This window comes from Gopherus flavomarginatus, chromosome 22 (assembly GCF_025201925.1).
Source record: "Gopherus flavomarginatus isolate rGopFla2 chromosome 22, rGopFla2.mat.asm, whole genome shotgun sequence".
NCBI lineage: Eukaryota > Metazoa > Chordata > Testudines > Testudinidae > Gopherus > Gopherus flavomarginatus.
In genome coordinates, this window is record NC_066638.1 from 5,282,462 (window position 1) to 5,298,970 (window position 16,509).

General features: G+C 43.2%; 1 protein-coding gene across 4 annotated transcripts in view; it reads left to right on the forward strand.

The window, feature by feature from the left end:
- Positions 1–16,509, forward strand: part of CSMD2 (CUB and Sushi multiple domains 2) — a 560,963-nt gene that overhangs the window by 392,416 nt on the left and 152,038 nt on the right. For all 4 annotated transcript variants that reach the window (XR_007770925.1, XM_050932578.1, XM_050932579.1 and 1 more), the window contains one exon: positions 12,402–12,604. Coding sequence is in view for 3 of the 4 variants with exons in the window: in XM_050932578.1 (XP_050788535.1) it covers positions 12,402–12,604 (203 nt within the window). In the remaining variant the exon portion in view is untranslated. The remainder of the gene's footprint in view (positions 1–12,401; positions 12,605–16,509) is intronic.

A 16,509-nucleotide genomic window follows, 5' to 3' on the forward strand; every position in this document is an offset into this window, starting at 1 on the left:
TACTTAACTGGATATTCCAGTCCAGCCACAGCTGCTTTTAATACAAAACCAACTACTATTTGCAAATACATTTTTTGCTAGTAAATGGAGAAATGTGCATGCAGAATTTATTCAACAAATTGTTATTTAGACCAGATCTTCCGTTGCCCATATATTCACCCTACTGCTGTTGCTCACTATAAAAAGCTCTGCAGTAACACATCTGTACTGATCTGCAGAATCCCTTACTGTTCCAATCCTGTGTTCTCAGATTGCTGTGTCTCGGCACCTCTATCCTGACCCACAGCCTACCTGCTACAGCAGCACTGATCTGATCTTTACCAGTCATTTAATCATATTGAACTATGTGGTGCTTTTATTCAATGGCTTTGTGCTAGGGGTGAATTTGGTCCAGTACTTTTAAATGCAGAAATTCCTGCATTACTTCAGTCTTCTCAAACTGTTTCTGTGATGGATGGTTTGGGGAAATCAGCATGAGAACTCTTAATGGATGCAAGGAGGGGGGACTTTCAAAGGAGCATTTCTCAAAAATCTCTTCTTTTTCATCCCCCTGCAAAGGACTTTGTAATATCCCATGCAAATATTTAATGCTCCTTGGCTTCCATCAGGCAATGATGTCTTTTGATTGAGCTTATCTCCACTGATGTCTTACTCACATTCTTGTTGCAACGGATATATTCCAATTAACATGTACACACTCTGTCACTTTTAATAGCACTAGTTTGCATCACCTCTTGCTGATTTAAATGATGATCTGACCTGTGGTCCTTGTTCTAAATTGGCAGTGGTGGAAGCAGGCATTAAATTGCAGCAGTAGGAACAGTGGTTCTTGCTGGATTGCTGGGTACCAATTAGGTAATCAGTCTAGGGGAAAATAAAATAAATATGAATTTAGTACTTGTGGAAGGCACTGGCTTGACAATCAAAAAGATCAGAGTTCTATGTTTATTCATGGAATAAAGACTGCATGTGTTGCAAGCATAAACTGACAAAACCGTTCCCTAGATGACTATGGCTCTACATGTAACATGCACAGTTAAAATATAAGGTCCCAGTCTTGCGGCCTGATCCATGCAGACAGATTCATGACCCTACGCAGAGCTCCATTATCTTCAATGGGATTCACTCTGCCAGATCTGTACACCCACACGACGTCTCCTGGAAGCCCAGAGATCTGATTCTTATTTATCCCAAGGCCTCTTTACACCATTGTAACAGCGCAAAGGGACCACAGAGTGGGTGTGAATATAATTCACCGGCACAGAACCCAAAAGAGCATAGCAATGGTGGCTGATCCTGCCGCCACTAAAGCTTGCGAGTAAATTTACTCCCACACCTATCCCTATCCACTTCAATGGCAATACGTGAATGAGTCATGCTATATGCTAATATTTGTGGGATCAGACCAATGGTCTGGAAGGGCTCAAGAATGGAATGAAATTATGCCAGGTGACAATACAAATTGAGACTCTTCCTTTCACCAGAGATTAAGCCCCCTGTTCTGTTCCTCTGAACATCTGGTTTTTGTGCAGCTGAAACAGAGCAGATGAATTTTGGTTTGTTGGGAGAGCGAATTTCCATCAACTTCCTTTTTTTGGTAATCCGTCAGAATAATAATCCTCTTCATGCATGATACAATTGTATAAAGCTCTCATTTATAACTTCCATTAAAATTAATCACCAAAGCTTTTTTAATAAAGCTGTCTCTCTCGGCGGGGTGGTGGGGAGGAAAAGAAGAAAAGGAGGTAGATCGAAAATGAAATGTCCATTATTGCTACAAATGTTAAAAGGGGTACACTTCAAAAGGGGATTAACCATCTCCCCCACCATAAAATTGCAGCTAAAATATCTTTAGCTCCAGTAAAGAGGTGTGGAGGGGGAGGGGGAGGTACATTGTAAGACAAATGAAACTTGCCTCCGACATCTGTTTGTATGCCCAAGAACAGTCTGGGAATATGCTGATTCAGTGGTGTTTTATTGTTCAGCAGCCATCTCGGGGTTGTAAGAGAGTTTATTGTTATTGCTAACCCTGGCCTAAGGAATGGCACCGTACTGACAGGTCCATTTTTCAAAATCTCATCTAAAAATATGAGTAGAAATATTTGGATGCTTGGATCGGCATCACTGGAGACTTCTGGGGGCACAGAATTTGAGCAGTTCTTATTTTGTTGGTATGGCACTTCCAGGGGGTTAAGAGGAGCCCCAGACTACTGAGTCTGAAGGTCCTAGTCTTAAACAGAGGCCTGAATCTTTGGCTGATGGGCTATAAATCATTAGCATTACAATCATTCTGCTTCTTAGCCAGTTCAGGACCTGATTTTGTGTTGTGTAAACTGAGCAGAATTGGGCAGGGCCGATGCTTGAATAGGAGACATAAATGGAAAACCCTGATGGCTGCAGTCAGTGTAGGTGTTGGCTCAGTATCATTATTGGTATTCTAGTAATGCATAAAGTCTGAAAGCCAGATCAGGGATATCACTGCGCTAGGTGCTGCACATACACCTACGAAGGGGAAGTGTCTGCTTCAAAGACCTTACTGTCTAAATAGACAGAAGTAGGGAAACAGGCTGTATCACTATCCCCTTTTTATAGTGGGAGTCAGAGGCACAGAGGGATTGGGGACATGCCAAAGGTCATCTAAGGAGCCCATGGCAGAGCCAGGAGTTGAACCTCATCTGTCCGTGTCCTGCAGGAGTGCCCCTCTTCCATTTCAGGCAGGTCTCACCCCTGAGCAGGGCTGGATTTCCCTCTGGGACTTCCCCTGTGGTTAGGGGAAGGGGTTAGTTTTAATGTTAGACCCACCTTGTCACATCATTACTTCTTCCCATCGTGTTTGCTTGAGTTCCTGCCTTTTCCATTTAAAAGTGCATCCCCATTGCAGCAGCTACAGATGAGATTTTTCTCTCCTTCTCGTTGAGTGAGCACTCAGGGCAATTTTCTGCCATTCTGCACCCTCTTAAGAATCCCTTAATGCTTTCAGGCATTTGGGTAATAGAGTACAGCATGTTTCACTTGTTCTTTAGAGGAGTTATGTCACTCTAGTGTAGAAAGCCTCTTTGACCTCATTTCTAATCATGTCTGCCTTATATACCTAGCTGCAAAAGCCACTTCTTCTCTGTGTATGGCATATTCTTCCGCCCTTTTTATCCAGGGTTCAGAGAGCATTGGGAGAGGCTTGGAGCAGAAAGGGTGGCTCCTGGAGTTGTTGCTCAAGGAGGCAAACACCTCCATAGTTTTCACTGGCTTGTATTCATTAACAACAGTGGTTAAGAGAAAGAAGGAGGTAGCTGGTGTAATAATTCTGTGCTCTTTGATGGTGTTCATCTGAAGATCTCAAGGCCCCTTATCAGTGGGATTTATCTACCTGACTGGGGGCTAGTTCATTATGAATGCCATTCTCCAGCTGAGGATATTCATGTACCTAGAGGATAAGGCCCAAGTTTGCAATAGCACCCCGTCCTTTGAGGTGCTTCAGTTCTGGGGTGTCCAACCGGAGGTGTTTACAGCCTGACTTTCAGTGCCGCTGAGCACCCGCCTCTCCCCAGGAAGGTAGTGTGAGCTGTGGGTGCTGAGCACCCTTTGGAAGTCAGGCCCTGGGTGCCTCAAATTGGGCTTGCTAAGCTAATTGGGCACTTTTTGAAAACCTGGGCCTACGTGACTCCTCCAAGTTTGCACAGCAAGTCACTGGCAGCGCTAGGAATAGGATCCAGAAGTCTTACCTTCAACCTCCTTCCCCTAAGCAGGAGACAACTGTACTGTGGTTTATACATAGAACCACTGCCTCACTTGCTTTTAGCTGCATTTGAATATATCTATTAGTGATTGTCAGAATGCAAAGATAATTGTCCTCCTCTGTATCGCTTGCTACACATATTTGTTGTGTCCTGCGTAAATGACACTGCCAGCTCTTAGGGGCACAGGGAAGGGAGGGTGATTGTAAGGAAAGTAAGGTCATGAAGTTACATGAGCCCCTGTTGAGTAAATCTATTGTTCCCGAAGGTACCTAATCTTTTAAATTAATACATAACTTCAGATATTCCTGACGGATGCACAAACCAACCCCCCCCATCTGTTGTCTCTTGTCTTATCCTTAGATCGGAAGCTCTTAACGGCAGGGACTGCCTCTTTGTTCTGGGTTTGTACTATGCCTAGTGCAAAGGAGTCCATGACTAGGGGTCCTAGACGCTGCAATCATTGGTCAGCCTGTCCCTTGTCATTACATCATCAGGTTGTCATGTTGATGGCTCCCTGCTTAATGGTTGATCGTTTGTAAGTCGCTTCTTAAAGCTCCATTAGGAAGTAAGGCACCGATCCCAGTAATTTGAGAGCTTGTTGGGGTTTTCCTTTAACAGCTGGTAGGGCAAGATGTTTATAGCCTTCCCTTGCTATACTCTCCCTCCTCCTCCCCTCCGCCACTTCCTTACACGTCTTTCCATCCGCTCTGTGTTCCAATTTCTTCTGTGAATTCACTGATGAGTTTTCATTGCTAGTAAGTTAGCCCTGAAGCAAATGCTATTGCACTGAGATATCTGAGAGTGATTCCAGTGTGATCCATTCTTATTTTGCCTGAGTCTATCTTTTTTTTTTTCACTTTGCTCAAGGTCCCTGCTTAGATAGATTTATGATTCAGCTCTTTTGGCTGCTATCTGATTCTGTGGGCGTCATTTCCTTCCTGAGTACATTGCAGGTTTTGATGTTGTTGTTTTTTGAACTGTTTTTTGGAGGGGGTTCGGTTCCACCTTATTTGTTTGTTATTGCTCTGGATAAATGGAAAAAACAGTTAACGTTTCTGTGTTTTCTTCAATAGACTCTTCACCAATGATTGTTTTATTTTTAGAGGTTTCCTCAGCAAAGCAGATAGAATGGTATGTCTAGAGAGTTAGTCCAGTTTTAGCCTGATTTCATTGTGTCATGCAGTGTTTTCCCCGGTGATAATGTGGCAATGAGAAACAGGCAATTAAATGACCATACTGGGTCAGACTAAAGGTCCATCTAGCCCTGTGTCCTGTCTTCTGACAGTGGCCAATGCCAGGTGCCCCAGAGGGAATGAACAGAACAGGGAATCATCAAGAGATCAATCCCTTGTCGCCTATTGCCAGCTTTTGGCAAACAGAGACTAAGGACACCATTCCTACCCATCCTGGCTAATTGCCATTGATGGACCTGTCCTCCATAAATGTATCTAGTTCTTTCTTGAACCCTATTATAGTCTTGGTCTTCACAACATCCTCTAGCAAGGCGTTCCACAGGTTGACTGTGCATTGTGTGAAAAAAATACTTCCTTTTATTTGTTTTAAACCTGGTGCCTATTAATTTCATTTGGAGATCCCTAGTTCTTGTGTTTTGAGAAGGAGTAAACAACACTTCTTTATTTACTATCTCCACACCAGTCATGATTTTATAGACCTCTCTCATATCCCCCCTTAGTCGTCTCTTTTCCAAGCTGCAAACTCCCAGTCTTGTTAATTTCTCCTCATATGGCAGCTGTTCCATACCCCTAATCATTTTTGTTGCCCTTTTTCTGAAACTTTTCTAAGTCCGATATATCTTTTTTGAGATGGTGTGACTACATCTGCACACAGTATTCAAAATGTGAGCATACCATGGATTTATATAGAGGCAATATGATATTTTCTGTCTTCTTATCTATCCCTCTCTTAATGATGCCCAAACAATCTGTTCACTTTTTTGACTGCGGCTGCACATTGAGTGGATGTTTACAGAGAGCAATGACTCCAAGATCTCCTTCCTGAGCGGTAACAGTTAATTTAAACCCCATCAGTTTACATGTATCGTTGAGATTATATTTTCCAATGTGAATTACTTTGCATTTATCAACATTGGATTTCATCTGCCATTTTGTTGCCCAGTCACCCAGTTTTGAGAGATCCGTTTGTAGGTCTGCTTTGGACCTAACTATCTTGAGTAATTTTGTATTATCTGCAAAATTTTGTCACTTCGCTGTTTACCCCTTTTTCCAGATCATTTATGAATATGTTGAATAGGACTGGGCCCAGTACAGACCCCTGGGGGACACCACTATTTACCTCTCTCCATTCTGCAAACTGATCATTTATTCCTACCTTTGTTTCCTACCCTTTGACCAATCCATGATAGAATCTTCCCTCTTATCCCATGACTACTTACTTTGCTTAAGAGCCTTTGGTTAAAGGCTTTCTGAAAATCTAAATACACTATATCCACTGCATCCCCCTTGTCCACATGCTTGTTGACTCCCTCAAAGGATTCTGCTCAATTGGTGAGGCATAATTGCCTTTACAAAAACCATGTTGACTATTCCCCAACAAATTATGTTGATCTATGTGTCTGACAATTTTGTTTGTTAGTATAGTTTCAACCAAGTTGCCCAGAACTGAAGTTAGGCTTACCGTCCGGTAATTGCCGGGATCACCTCTAGAGCTCTTTTTAAAAATTTGCATCCCATTAGCTATCCTCCAGTCATTTGGTACAGAAGCTGATTTAAATGGTAGGCTACAGATGACAGTAGTGCTGCAATTTCACATTTGAGTTCCTTCAGAACTCTTGGGTGAATACCATCTGGTCCTGGTGATTTATTACTGTTTAGTTTATCAATTTGTTCCAAAACTTCCTCTAATGACACCTCAATCTGGGATAGTTCCTCAGATTTGTCCTCTGAAAAGAATGGCTCAGGTTTGGGAATCTTCCTCACATCCTCAACTGTGAAGACTGATGCAAAAAATTCATTTAGTTTCTCCTCAATGGCTTTATCGTCCTTGAGTGTTCCTTTAGCATCATGATCGTCTGGTTGTTTAGCAGGCTTCTTGCTTCTGATGTACTTAAAAAAAATTGCTATTATTTTTCAAGTCTTTACCTAGCTATTCTTCAAATTCTCTTTTGGTCTTCCTAATTATAGTTTTATACTTCGTTTCCCAGAGTTTATGCTCCTTTCAATTTTTCTTACTGGGATTTAACTTCCACTTTTTAAAGGATGCTTTTTTTCCTCTCACTGCTTCTTTTATTTTGTTGTTTAGCCATGGTGGCTCTTTTTGGGTTCTCTTCCTATGTTTTTTTTTTAATTTGGGGTATACATTTAAGTTGAACCTCTATAATGGTGTCTTTAAAAAGTTTCTATGCGACTTACAGGGATTTTACTTTTGGCGCTGTACCTTTTAATTTCTGTTGAACTAACTTCCTCATTTTTGTGTAGTTCCCCTTTCTGAAATTAAATGCTACAGTGTTGGGCCACTGTGGTGTTTTCCCCACCACAGGGATGTTAAATTTAATTATATTATGGTTATTATTACCAAGCGGTCCAGATATATTCACCTCTTGGACCCGATCCTGTGCTCCACTTAGGACTAACTCAAGAATTGCCTCTCCTCTTGTGGGTTCCAGGACTAGCTGCTCCAAGAATCAGTCATTTAAGGTGTCAAGAAACTTTATCTCTGCATCTCTTCCTGAGGTGATATGTACCCAGTCAATATGAGGATAGTTGAAATCCCCCATTATTATTGAGGTGTTTTTTTTAATTTTATTTTAATAGTCTCTCTAATCTCCTGGAGCCTTTCACAGCCACTGTCACCATCCTGCTCAGGTGGTCTGTAAAATGTGAATTACTTTGCATTTATCAGCATTGGATTTCATCTGCCATTTTGTTGCCCAGTCACCCAGTTTTGAGAGATCCTTTTGTAGGTCTGCTTTGGACCTAACTATCTGCTATATTCTTATTATTCAAGCATGGAATTACTATCCATATCCTATGATACCGTTTGTTTCATTTAAGATTTTTACTTCATTTGATTCTGCGCTTTCTCTCACATGTAGTTCCACTCCCCCACCAGCATGACCTGTTCACCTGTTCTGTCCTTCTGATATATTTTTGTCCCCTGGTATTACTGTGTCCCATTGATTATCCCCATTCCACCAAGTTTCTGTGATGCCTATTATATTAATACCCTCATCCCATATGAGGCACCCTGGTTCACCCATCTTATTATTGAGACTTCTAGCATTGGTATATAAGCACTTTAAAACTTGTCACTTTTTAGCTGCCTGCCATTACATGATGTAATTGAATGGGACCTTTTTTCATTTGACAGTTTCTCATCAGATCCTACCCATATTTTATCATTTTCCATCCTCGCCTCCTTATTAGGACATAGGGAATCTGCACTTATAGATCCTCCCCTAAGGGATGTCTGGACCACATACGCGTCTTCACCTGTCAGCTTTTCATTTTAAAAGAAGGAATGAAGGGGTTGAACCCTGGTGTATTGTCACTTTGTGCTGACAGGTCCCCTGGTTAACAGTAATAATGACAATATCTTACACTTAGATAACCCTTCTTATCCTGGAAGGTGCAAAGTTCTTTGCAAACTATGTGTGTGCAGCAGTCATTTCACATCTCTTTGAAGCAGAGGGCAGACGGCCATTGAAAAGCTGCTATCTGACACCAGTGTTTGGGACAGGAAATGAAAAGGGATCCCATATCTAATTGCAGCAACAAGGGAAAGCATTGGATAAGTAGAATGGAATTTGATTAGGGAATCAAGATCACGAGTTATCCTTCTTCAAAGTCCAGAGGAACTTTAATGAGCACAAGTGGACAGAACCGCTGGCTCTCATGGAAAACAGCAGCACCTCTGCCACCACACTGGGCTGTTAGATCAGTCCTGACTCTGAAGTGGAGATCCATCTACTGACTCACCAGCCCCACTTCTTCCCAGGATTTCTGGTCCAAGTGCTAGCCAAGCATGACCCTGCTTACCTTACAATTTGATTCCCTAATCAAATTCCATTCTACTTATCCAATGCTATCAAATCACTGGCTACCAATATATAATGCATTACTATAGTAACCATTATCTTGCATAGGGAATTGGCTTACAAGGACAGACAAGATAATAGCCCACAGTGGTAGTGGTGCCGGCAGTAGTGTGCTGAGAAACCTTTGATCCAAGGCAGGTGAAGCAATAAAATATATGGAGCAGAGAAATGTGATCTGCATTCAGAGTATTACAATAAATACAAAACTGAGAACATTGTGTAATTTCACCGGCTGTTGCTTCTCCTCTTTACTCTCTATTCCCTTTTAGCTATATTTTGGAGAGCTGATCATAATTTCTGACTATACAGATATTCTCTTGGGATTTATTCTATCAGCTGATTGCATTTAGCTTTGTAATAACTAAAGTTTTATAAACGATGGTATCCAAAACAAACTTCAGTACAGGGTCCATGTAGGACAGAAATGCACCTCACCTGCTATGGCACCTTTTGTCTGAGTGTTTCAGAACTTGGTCTAAGGGGAGCATCATAACACCTCTGCAAGGTAGGTATTCTTGTCCCCATTTTGCAGATGGAGAATCTGAGTCACGGGAGTTATGGGCCTGAGATAAAGCCCATAAAAGTCGGTGGAAAGACTCCCATTTACTTCACTCCAGAACCTAAGGGACTTGCTTCAGGTCACACAGCAGAGCCAGGAACACAACTCAGATTCCCTGATTCCACCAGCTGGTGCCCTTAACCATAAGACCATCATTCCTCACCCAGCTCCTAGCTGTCTGTTTGCCTCCAAGGAAGTCAAGGTGGAGGTGGGAGGGTGTTGCACACCTTCCAAGCCTCTCTCTCCCTGGGGTGTTTCCTGGCATGCAAAAGGGCCACTCTTAGTCCTCCTCACCTGAGAGTTGAAGCCTTCAAAGTTGGTTTAGATGAGAGGGAATTTGAATGAGGAGAAATTGGGGGTCACCTCTCAGAGCACCACATGGGGAGCAGAATTATAGGCTTAGGAGTTATAAGAGGAAGCCAGTAAGATGGAGGTTGTTGGCATTAATATAAGGTAAGCCAGGCATGCTGCCTAATAAATAACCAGGAGAGTCCAACAGCTGAATTCCTCTGTGTTTTAATCAATATTTCATTTTTCCTGTACAAAATTATTACACTAAAACAAACATAACAAGCATATTAAATAAAAGCCTAAAATGCAGAACCCTCCTGAGTAGTCAATTAATAATATCAAATCACTGGCTACCAATATATAATGCATTACTATAGTAACCATTATCTTGCATAGGGAATTAAAATATTAAAGCAGCAGACAGGTGCTGCTACCTCAGGAGAAATGAATAAAACAAAACAAATAAAGGAAGTGAAGCCCTTGAAAATCAATTGATTGAAAATCACTTTGTGCTGCTGTTGTTCCTTCTCCAAGCTGGTGGATATTGGGGGTGCGGGAGGAGCTGGCATTACCAGCTAACATTAAGAAATGGATTGCAGTAACTGTTTTAGTGGGCAAACCAATTATTTTGAGAAAATGGAAATCTGCGATTCCTCCCGCACACACAGACTGGCTGAGTAAGCTCTCCGCTACTGCATTAAAGGAAAAAATGACTCTGTCTAATAGAAACGCTTGGAAAAAATATGAGAACGTCTGATCACGCAAGAAACTATTGTATACATTTGCAGCTTAGTATATATTAGTCCCTGATGCTACGTTCTGACTTATTCTTTTATTTAATCACTTCAATAATTGATGCCCTGCATGATCTCTGCAGGTTCAGGGTTTTTTGTTTGTTTGTTTTTCTCTCCAGGTTTTACAAATAGTGACACTGAATTGTGTTGTTTATATACGGTTTCCATCTTGTGCATATATTTAGAGGGGGTTAGGTTTTGTTATGTGTTGGCATTTGATATAAAAACGATAAAAATAAAGTTAAAGAAAAGAAAAATCAATTGGCCCCAGGGACCCAGCCCATGTCCATTGCACATACTTGCCCTGACCGCCTGTGGAACAATTCCTAAAGTTGTATTGTTTCACTTGAATGTGGCAAAGGATTCAAAGATGGAAATAGCACAATGAAAGGGGAGAAGGAATCAGTGAGAGAGGAAAATTAGAGGGAGGCTCATACGTTTACTCCCCCAGGGTTTCCACAGTCACCTGTTACTTGGATCAGACCTGGGCTGCAGCCTAATGGGAGTTTCCCAGCTTGCCCGTTTCCTTCTGTGCCTTGCTTCCCAGGCCAGCCCTGCACGGCACCATTGCAAGAGTTCCCTGACTTTCGTCTCAGCTCCACTCAGACCTGTGCTGTATTGTTTCAGTGCTCCGCTCAGACCTGCCTTGCAGCATCACGGTTCCTATCCTCTGACTCCATCCACTGCTCTGCTACCCCACTCAGCCTTGCCCTGCACCTTTACAAGAATTCCCCTCATTTCCAATTTTCCACAGTGCTCCCAGCTCAGCCCTGCCCTACAATGTTCCAGAAGATCCTTTCCCATCTCCCCTGTTTTACCCCGTTCCCCGTTTCAGACCTGCATTCCAGCATTCAGAATCCTCCCCCCACCCTTATCGATAGATCCAGGCCTGTGACAAAAAGCTCTTCCACTGGGAAGCGAAAAGGACAGCCAAGGTTGACTCATGCAACATAGGGATGAGATGTGAATTAGATGCATGCACATCAATTATCTTAAGGGGTCCCAGCACATTTCTTCTGGGTTTAGAACAGCTTCCCCATTTCACTGTGTTTGTCTTTATCTTTAATAAAAGGAGCTCAAGAAAACACGATTGGATGCACCTCAGCCACCCCTTCACTGCTCCTGCACAACTTCCTCACACTTTTCTGTGCCAGCTTGACTTTAGTCTGTCTTAGGGTTTTACCCTCCTGCCCATCACCCTAGTATCTGATCGCCTTCCTCATATGATCAATGGCAGTAGCGAAGTAGCTAGTGGAGATGTTCCCACTGACTTCAGTAGGCTTTGAATCAGGCCCTTAGTCTCGCTGGAGAAGAGTTTTAGGATTGGTTAGTGATTTTGAATGCCCGGCTACACATACCATGAAAGGGCCTAATTTTCATAAAGCACTGAGCACCCTCTCCCATGAAGTCAGTTCTCATCTGTAGCTCTCAAAGGGCTTCACAAAGGAGGTTATCTCTGTTTTACTGATGGAGAAACTCAGAAATAGAGAGGGGAAGAGACATGCCCTAGGTCAACCAACAGGCCAGTAGCAAAGCCTGGAACAGGGCTCGGGTCACCCGAGTTCCCATCTGCGTCCCTGTCCATTCGGACATGCTGTCTCTTATTGGCATCAAGCCCATTTTTAGCTGCATCCACAAAGGACACAGACTGTGAGTCATCAGGCCGGATCATCCCAGAATGGCATACCAGTACTTTTGCCTGCATGGAGGATGCCATTTTGTTTTCAAAATGGTGTCCTCCACTCAGCATGGTGTGCGCGAGGACACACAGAATGGAGGACTCCTCTGGGTAGAGCAAAATGGCGTCCTCTGCATAGGTTGTGTGTGAGGTAACGTTGGTGGGGGTGTTCTAGAAGGTGCCCATTCTGGACTACGCCGCTGGATGCCTACCCTCGTATTTAGTTTTGCAAAGGATTCTGATGAGCGTTTGTTCCTTTTCCTCGACGCAGGCTCCATTTCATGGTTTTCCACACAGAGGAATTCCATGACGTTCTGAGGATATGGGATGGGCCTGTGGAGAACGGGATCATCTTAAAGGAGATGAGCGGCTCCAGCTTACCCAGCGACGTCCGTAGCACCTTTAACTCTGTCGTCCTTCAGTTCAACACTGACTTCTTCACCAGCAAGCAGGGCTTCGCTATTCAGTTTTCAGGTAGGCACCAAGGAGAGACTGTTTCCTCAGGGTTGTACGGGGCTGGTGATGGATGGGCCATGCCTTTGAGTGCCGGTGATGTGTGCCTACCGTAACGTAATGCAACGGGGAAGAGTGCTGCATTCCATTGCACCGTATCCAGGTTCACCGGGGTGAGCTTGTAAATGGCACAATTGATCATGGGAAATACGTTAAGAGGAATTGTGGGTATTTGTCCCCACAGTTCCTTGTGAGGTATCCCACGGTGCCACAATGCACAGTGAAAATTTCCCGCAAGGTGATGCACCTGCAGGCGGCATGGAGGGCACTGGGATGCCTACCCACAGGGCACCATGCTTTTGCCAGTATTACCTGAGGCTGTGTGGACACAACGGTGTAGCACAAGGAGTCCAGTGTGAGTGCACTCCACTGAAATCGCTCGGTTAATGGAACTTTACCATTGCAACTTCAGTGTGTAGACAAGGCCTGAGAAGTCGTGTCCAGTCTGGTGGCCCTATTTGTAGTGTCACATGCAGTGAGGCTGGGGACTAGTGTGAGGCCTGTGCATTGTATTTTGAAAACATAACTGGTGCAAGGTATGTCACACCAGTGCAAACCCATTTTGCACCAATCTACTGTGTCTGCACTGAGAGGATTTGCACTGTGATGTAGTTAAACCAGTGCAAATTTCCCTAGGCTAGAAAAGCGCAAAGGGGATTATGCTTTGCCCAGAAAATATGAACTGACTGATTTTCAGAGGCACTGTGCACCCAAACAACGGGAGCTGCATGCTTATTGCATGTCTGAAAACCAAGCCATAAACACGGTGTCTCATGTACCTTCTGTGCTGCACCAAATCTACAGATGGGAAGACAGGACAAGGTTTGAAAATGACAAATGATTTTCGCCTCCTCCATTTTTTTTTTTGTGTCCAACTTGAGACACCCTAGAGGGTCCTGATTTTCCAAGTGTGGGTGCTCAGCAGTTTCTGAGAATCAGGCCTCTTTATGATGACTCAAGTTGGGCCCTCTAAAAATGGAAGCAACCCAAATCAGTTGTCACCCTTGAAAATCTTGGCCTTAGTCTGTTTGTAGCACAATGTTGTTGTTGTATACAGCATCACTGTATATAATGTACGCGGCCTGACCTGGTGTTCACTGCTCAGGCCCTGAGCCTGCAAACACTTACACACATTGATTTCAATAGGGCTACTCAGGGTAGTAACATTAAGCATGCATGGACCTGTTACAGAGGGCCATTGTTTGTAGCTCTAGTGGCAAGGCAGAGATGTATCGGTTTTACTGCAGTAGCCAGGCTGCAGTGTTCCTGGATCGCTGAGTGGTGGCGTCCTTGGTATCTAGGCAGCAGCTCTTGTCTCTGTTTCCAAGTTGTTTGGCTGGACGATTGTATGGTTCTGTTCTTGGTACCCGCGTGTGGGCTGGAGAGGTGCATGCGTTGCAGGTGGAGCCCTCCAGGCAAATCCTACTGGAGTCAGAACTCCCCCTGGGAAGCACAGGACAGAGTGGTGACTCAGTGCCCTTGGAGAAAATACTACATCCTCTGTTCTATGCCTGGCTTGCTTCATGGGCTGGAATGGAGCAGGCACATTTTCCTGACTCACCCTAACTGCTGTGGGGTGCTGGAAGAGAGCAGGGACTATGCTCCCCAGCAATATTTTGGCCAGCTCCTGCACCAGGGTAATAAAGTGAGATGCAAACTCCCTCCAGCTCTTTATGCTGGAGCTTGCCATAGCATGAGCTAATTGCACAGAGCCAGATTACTATAGCAGAAAATAAGCTCCAAGCAGCTGTCTGATGTAGAGCTGCATCCTTATTTACTACTACTTCTAACAGCCTTTGTTCATAGGATGCGATCGCGTAGCCAGAGACCTGAGCTCAAACCTACAGGCTGGGATCTGGTATAATTTAAACATATATTTATATAACTTCCCCCCCCTCCTCCAACCCCAACGCTAAAATGCATGAGGCTAAATAGTTTTATTGTCATGGGGACATTATGCTGCAGATCCTCAGCTGGTGTAAATCAGCAAGGATGGAGCTTTGTTGATTTACAAGGGCTGTGGATCTGTCTCGTATTTTTTTCTGTTGCCTCGTAGGGACAGCTGCCAGGATGCTAGGTGAGCACATCCATTTCTCAAAGTTCAGGCTTGATGCATCCCAGGACTCAAGGCTAAATTTCACTGCCACACAGTGACAGGGAAAGCTGCTAGCATGTCAGTTTATTTTACAGCATATGTTTGATGCAGGATTGTATAAAAATGCCATGTAAGATTAGTGGATGCCTGGGTGTATTAAGTAAACGTGTATGTGCAATGCATGATTATACATCAGACTTGCACTCTGTGTTGCACACTTAAACTTACCATTCCCTGGAGTCTTTCCCAGTTGGAGGAACAGATGCTCAGTGCAAAGTAAAAGTGTGTGTGTGTGAGAGAGAGAGAGAGAACTTTATGGGGAAACAGAGAAAAGAAAGAGGGAGAAAAGTCATTGCTTGGCACAGTGTATTTAAAGAGGATAGTACAGTCAGCACTAATCATCTGCATTATGCATCTTGGCTTCTCCCCGCCCATCACCCAGTTATTGCAGTTGAGTTAACAACACAAGATGAAGGATGGCCTTGGGGTTCAGACACTGATCTGGGAGATGGAGGTTTATTTCTTGGTTTTGCCACTGATTTCTTCTGTGACCTTCAGGAAGTCATTCAGTCGTTCTGTGCCTCAGTTTCCCGCTCTGAAAACCAGGGCAGCAATACTTTCTTCCCACTTACAGATGGTGTTGGGATAAATATATTAGTGTGCATGGAGCACTAGGATATTATGGCAGTGGGGACCATATTGAATCCCAGAGGGACAGATGTTCACCTCCCATTCTGTTTTATGGAATCTGCACTTATGCTGGATGCAGCAAGAAAATCAACATTCGCAGCGAGCAGAGTTCCCTGCCGCAGGAGTATCGTTAGGTCAAATGACAAGGCTGCCTTATTATAAAAGTCTGGATAATTTTCGGTCCAATATTTGCAGCGATGTAGGTTAAGAGTTCGCAGATGTCAATGCTTGAGAGAGCAAGCAGATTGCCACAAGGATAAGGCAAAGAGAGTTTAAAGTCACAGTATACACTGTGTACACTAGATCTGGCCAAAAATGATGGGAGAGGAACATGATAGAAATAAATCCCCATTTTTCCTCAAAAAAATTCCAAAATCCAAAATTGTGAAATTTGAACAATGTTGATTAGCTCTATAATTTCCTGAAAGACTGGGAAATAATTTCCTGAATAGTAGAGCTGCTTGGAAAATTGTCATTATTTTTTGCAGAAATTTTTTTTTAAAGTTTGTTTTATCAAAATTCTCCACAAAAATTGTTTCTACTCCTCCCCTGCCATCCTACCCTTTTTCCAGGGACAAAATTGAAAAGGGAGGAAGAGACTGGGGAGGGGGTGGAGATTGGATTTTTCCAGTTTTTGGATTAAAAAAAATCAAACAAAAAAAATTTACAGTGAAGATTTTTTTTAACTTCATAATAAAACACCATTTTTTGTTGAAAAACTTTTTGGAAGGAAAAAATCTCAGTTGGCTGCACTGCCTTCACAAATCAGGCCTTCTAAAATCATGAGATATTTTTTTAAAGATGCATTTGGGGATCGTCTTTCTCTTCTGGTTTGTGAGCCTTTAGATCACACTCACATCACATTTTCCAGCTTTTCTCTGCATCCACGAGGTCTAGAAGCTTCCTATGTTTTTTTAATCAATGAAAGCCAAGAATGCCACATGATCATATGACTCCAGGTGCTGGGGCTTTAAGAAAATACCAGATAGTGTGAGAAAAGCATGAAAGTTGTCAACACTGTTCTTGAAGAATTTCCTCCACCCCCCCCAACAAAAAATTTTAATTGAAAAAAAATTCAACC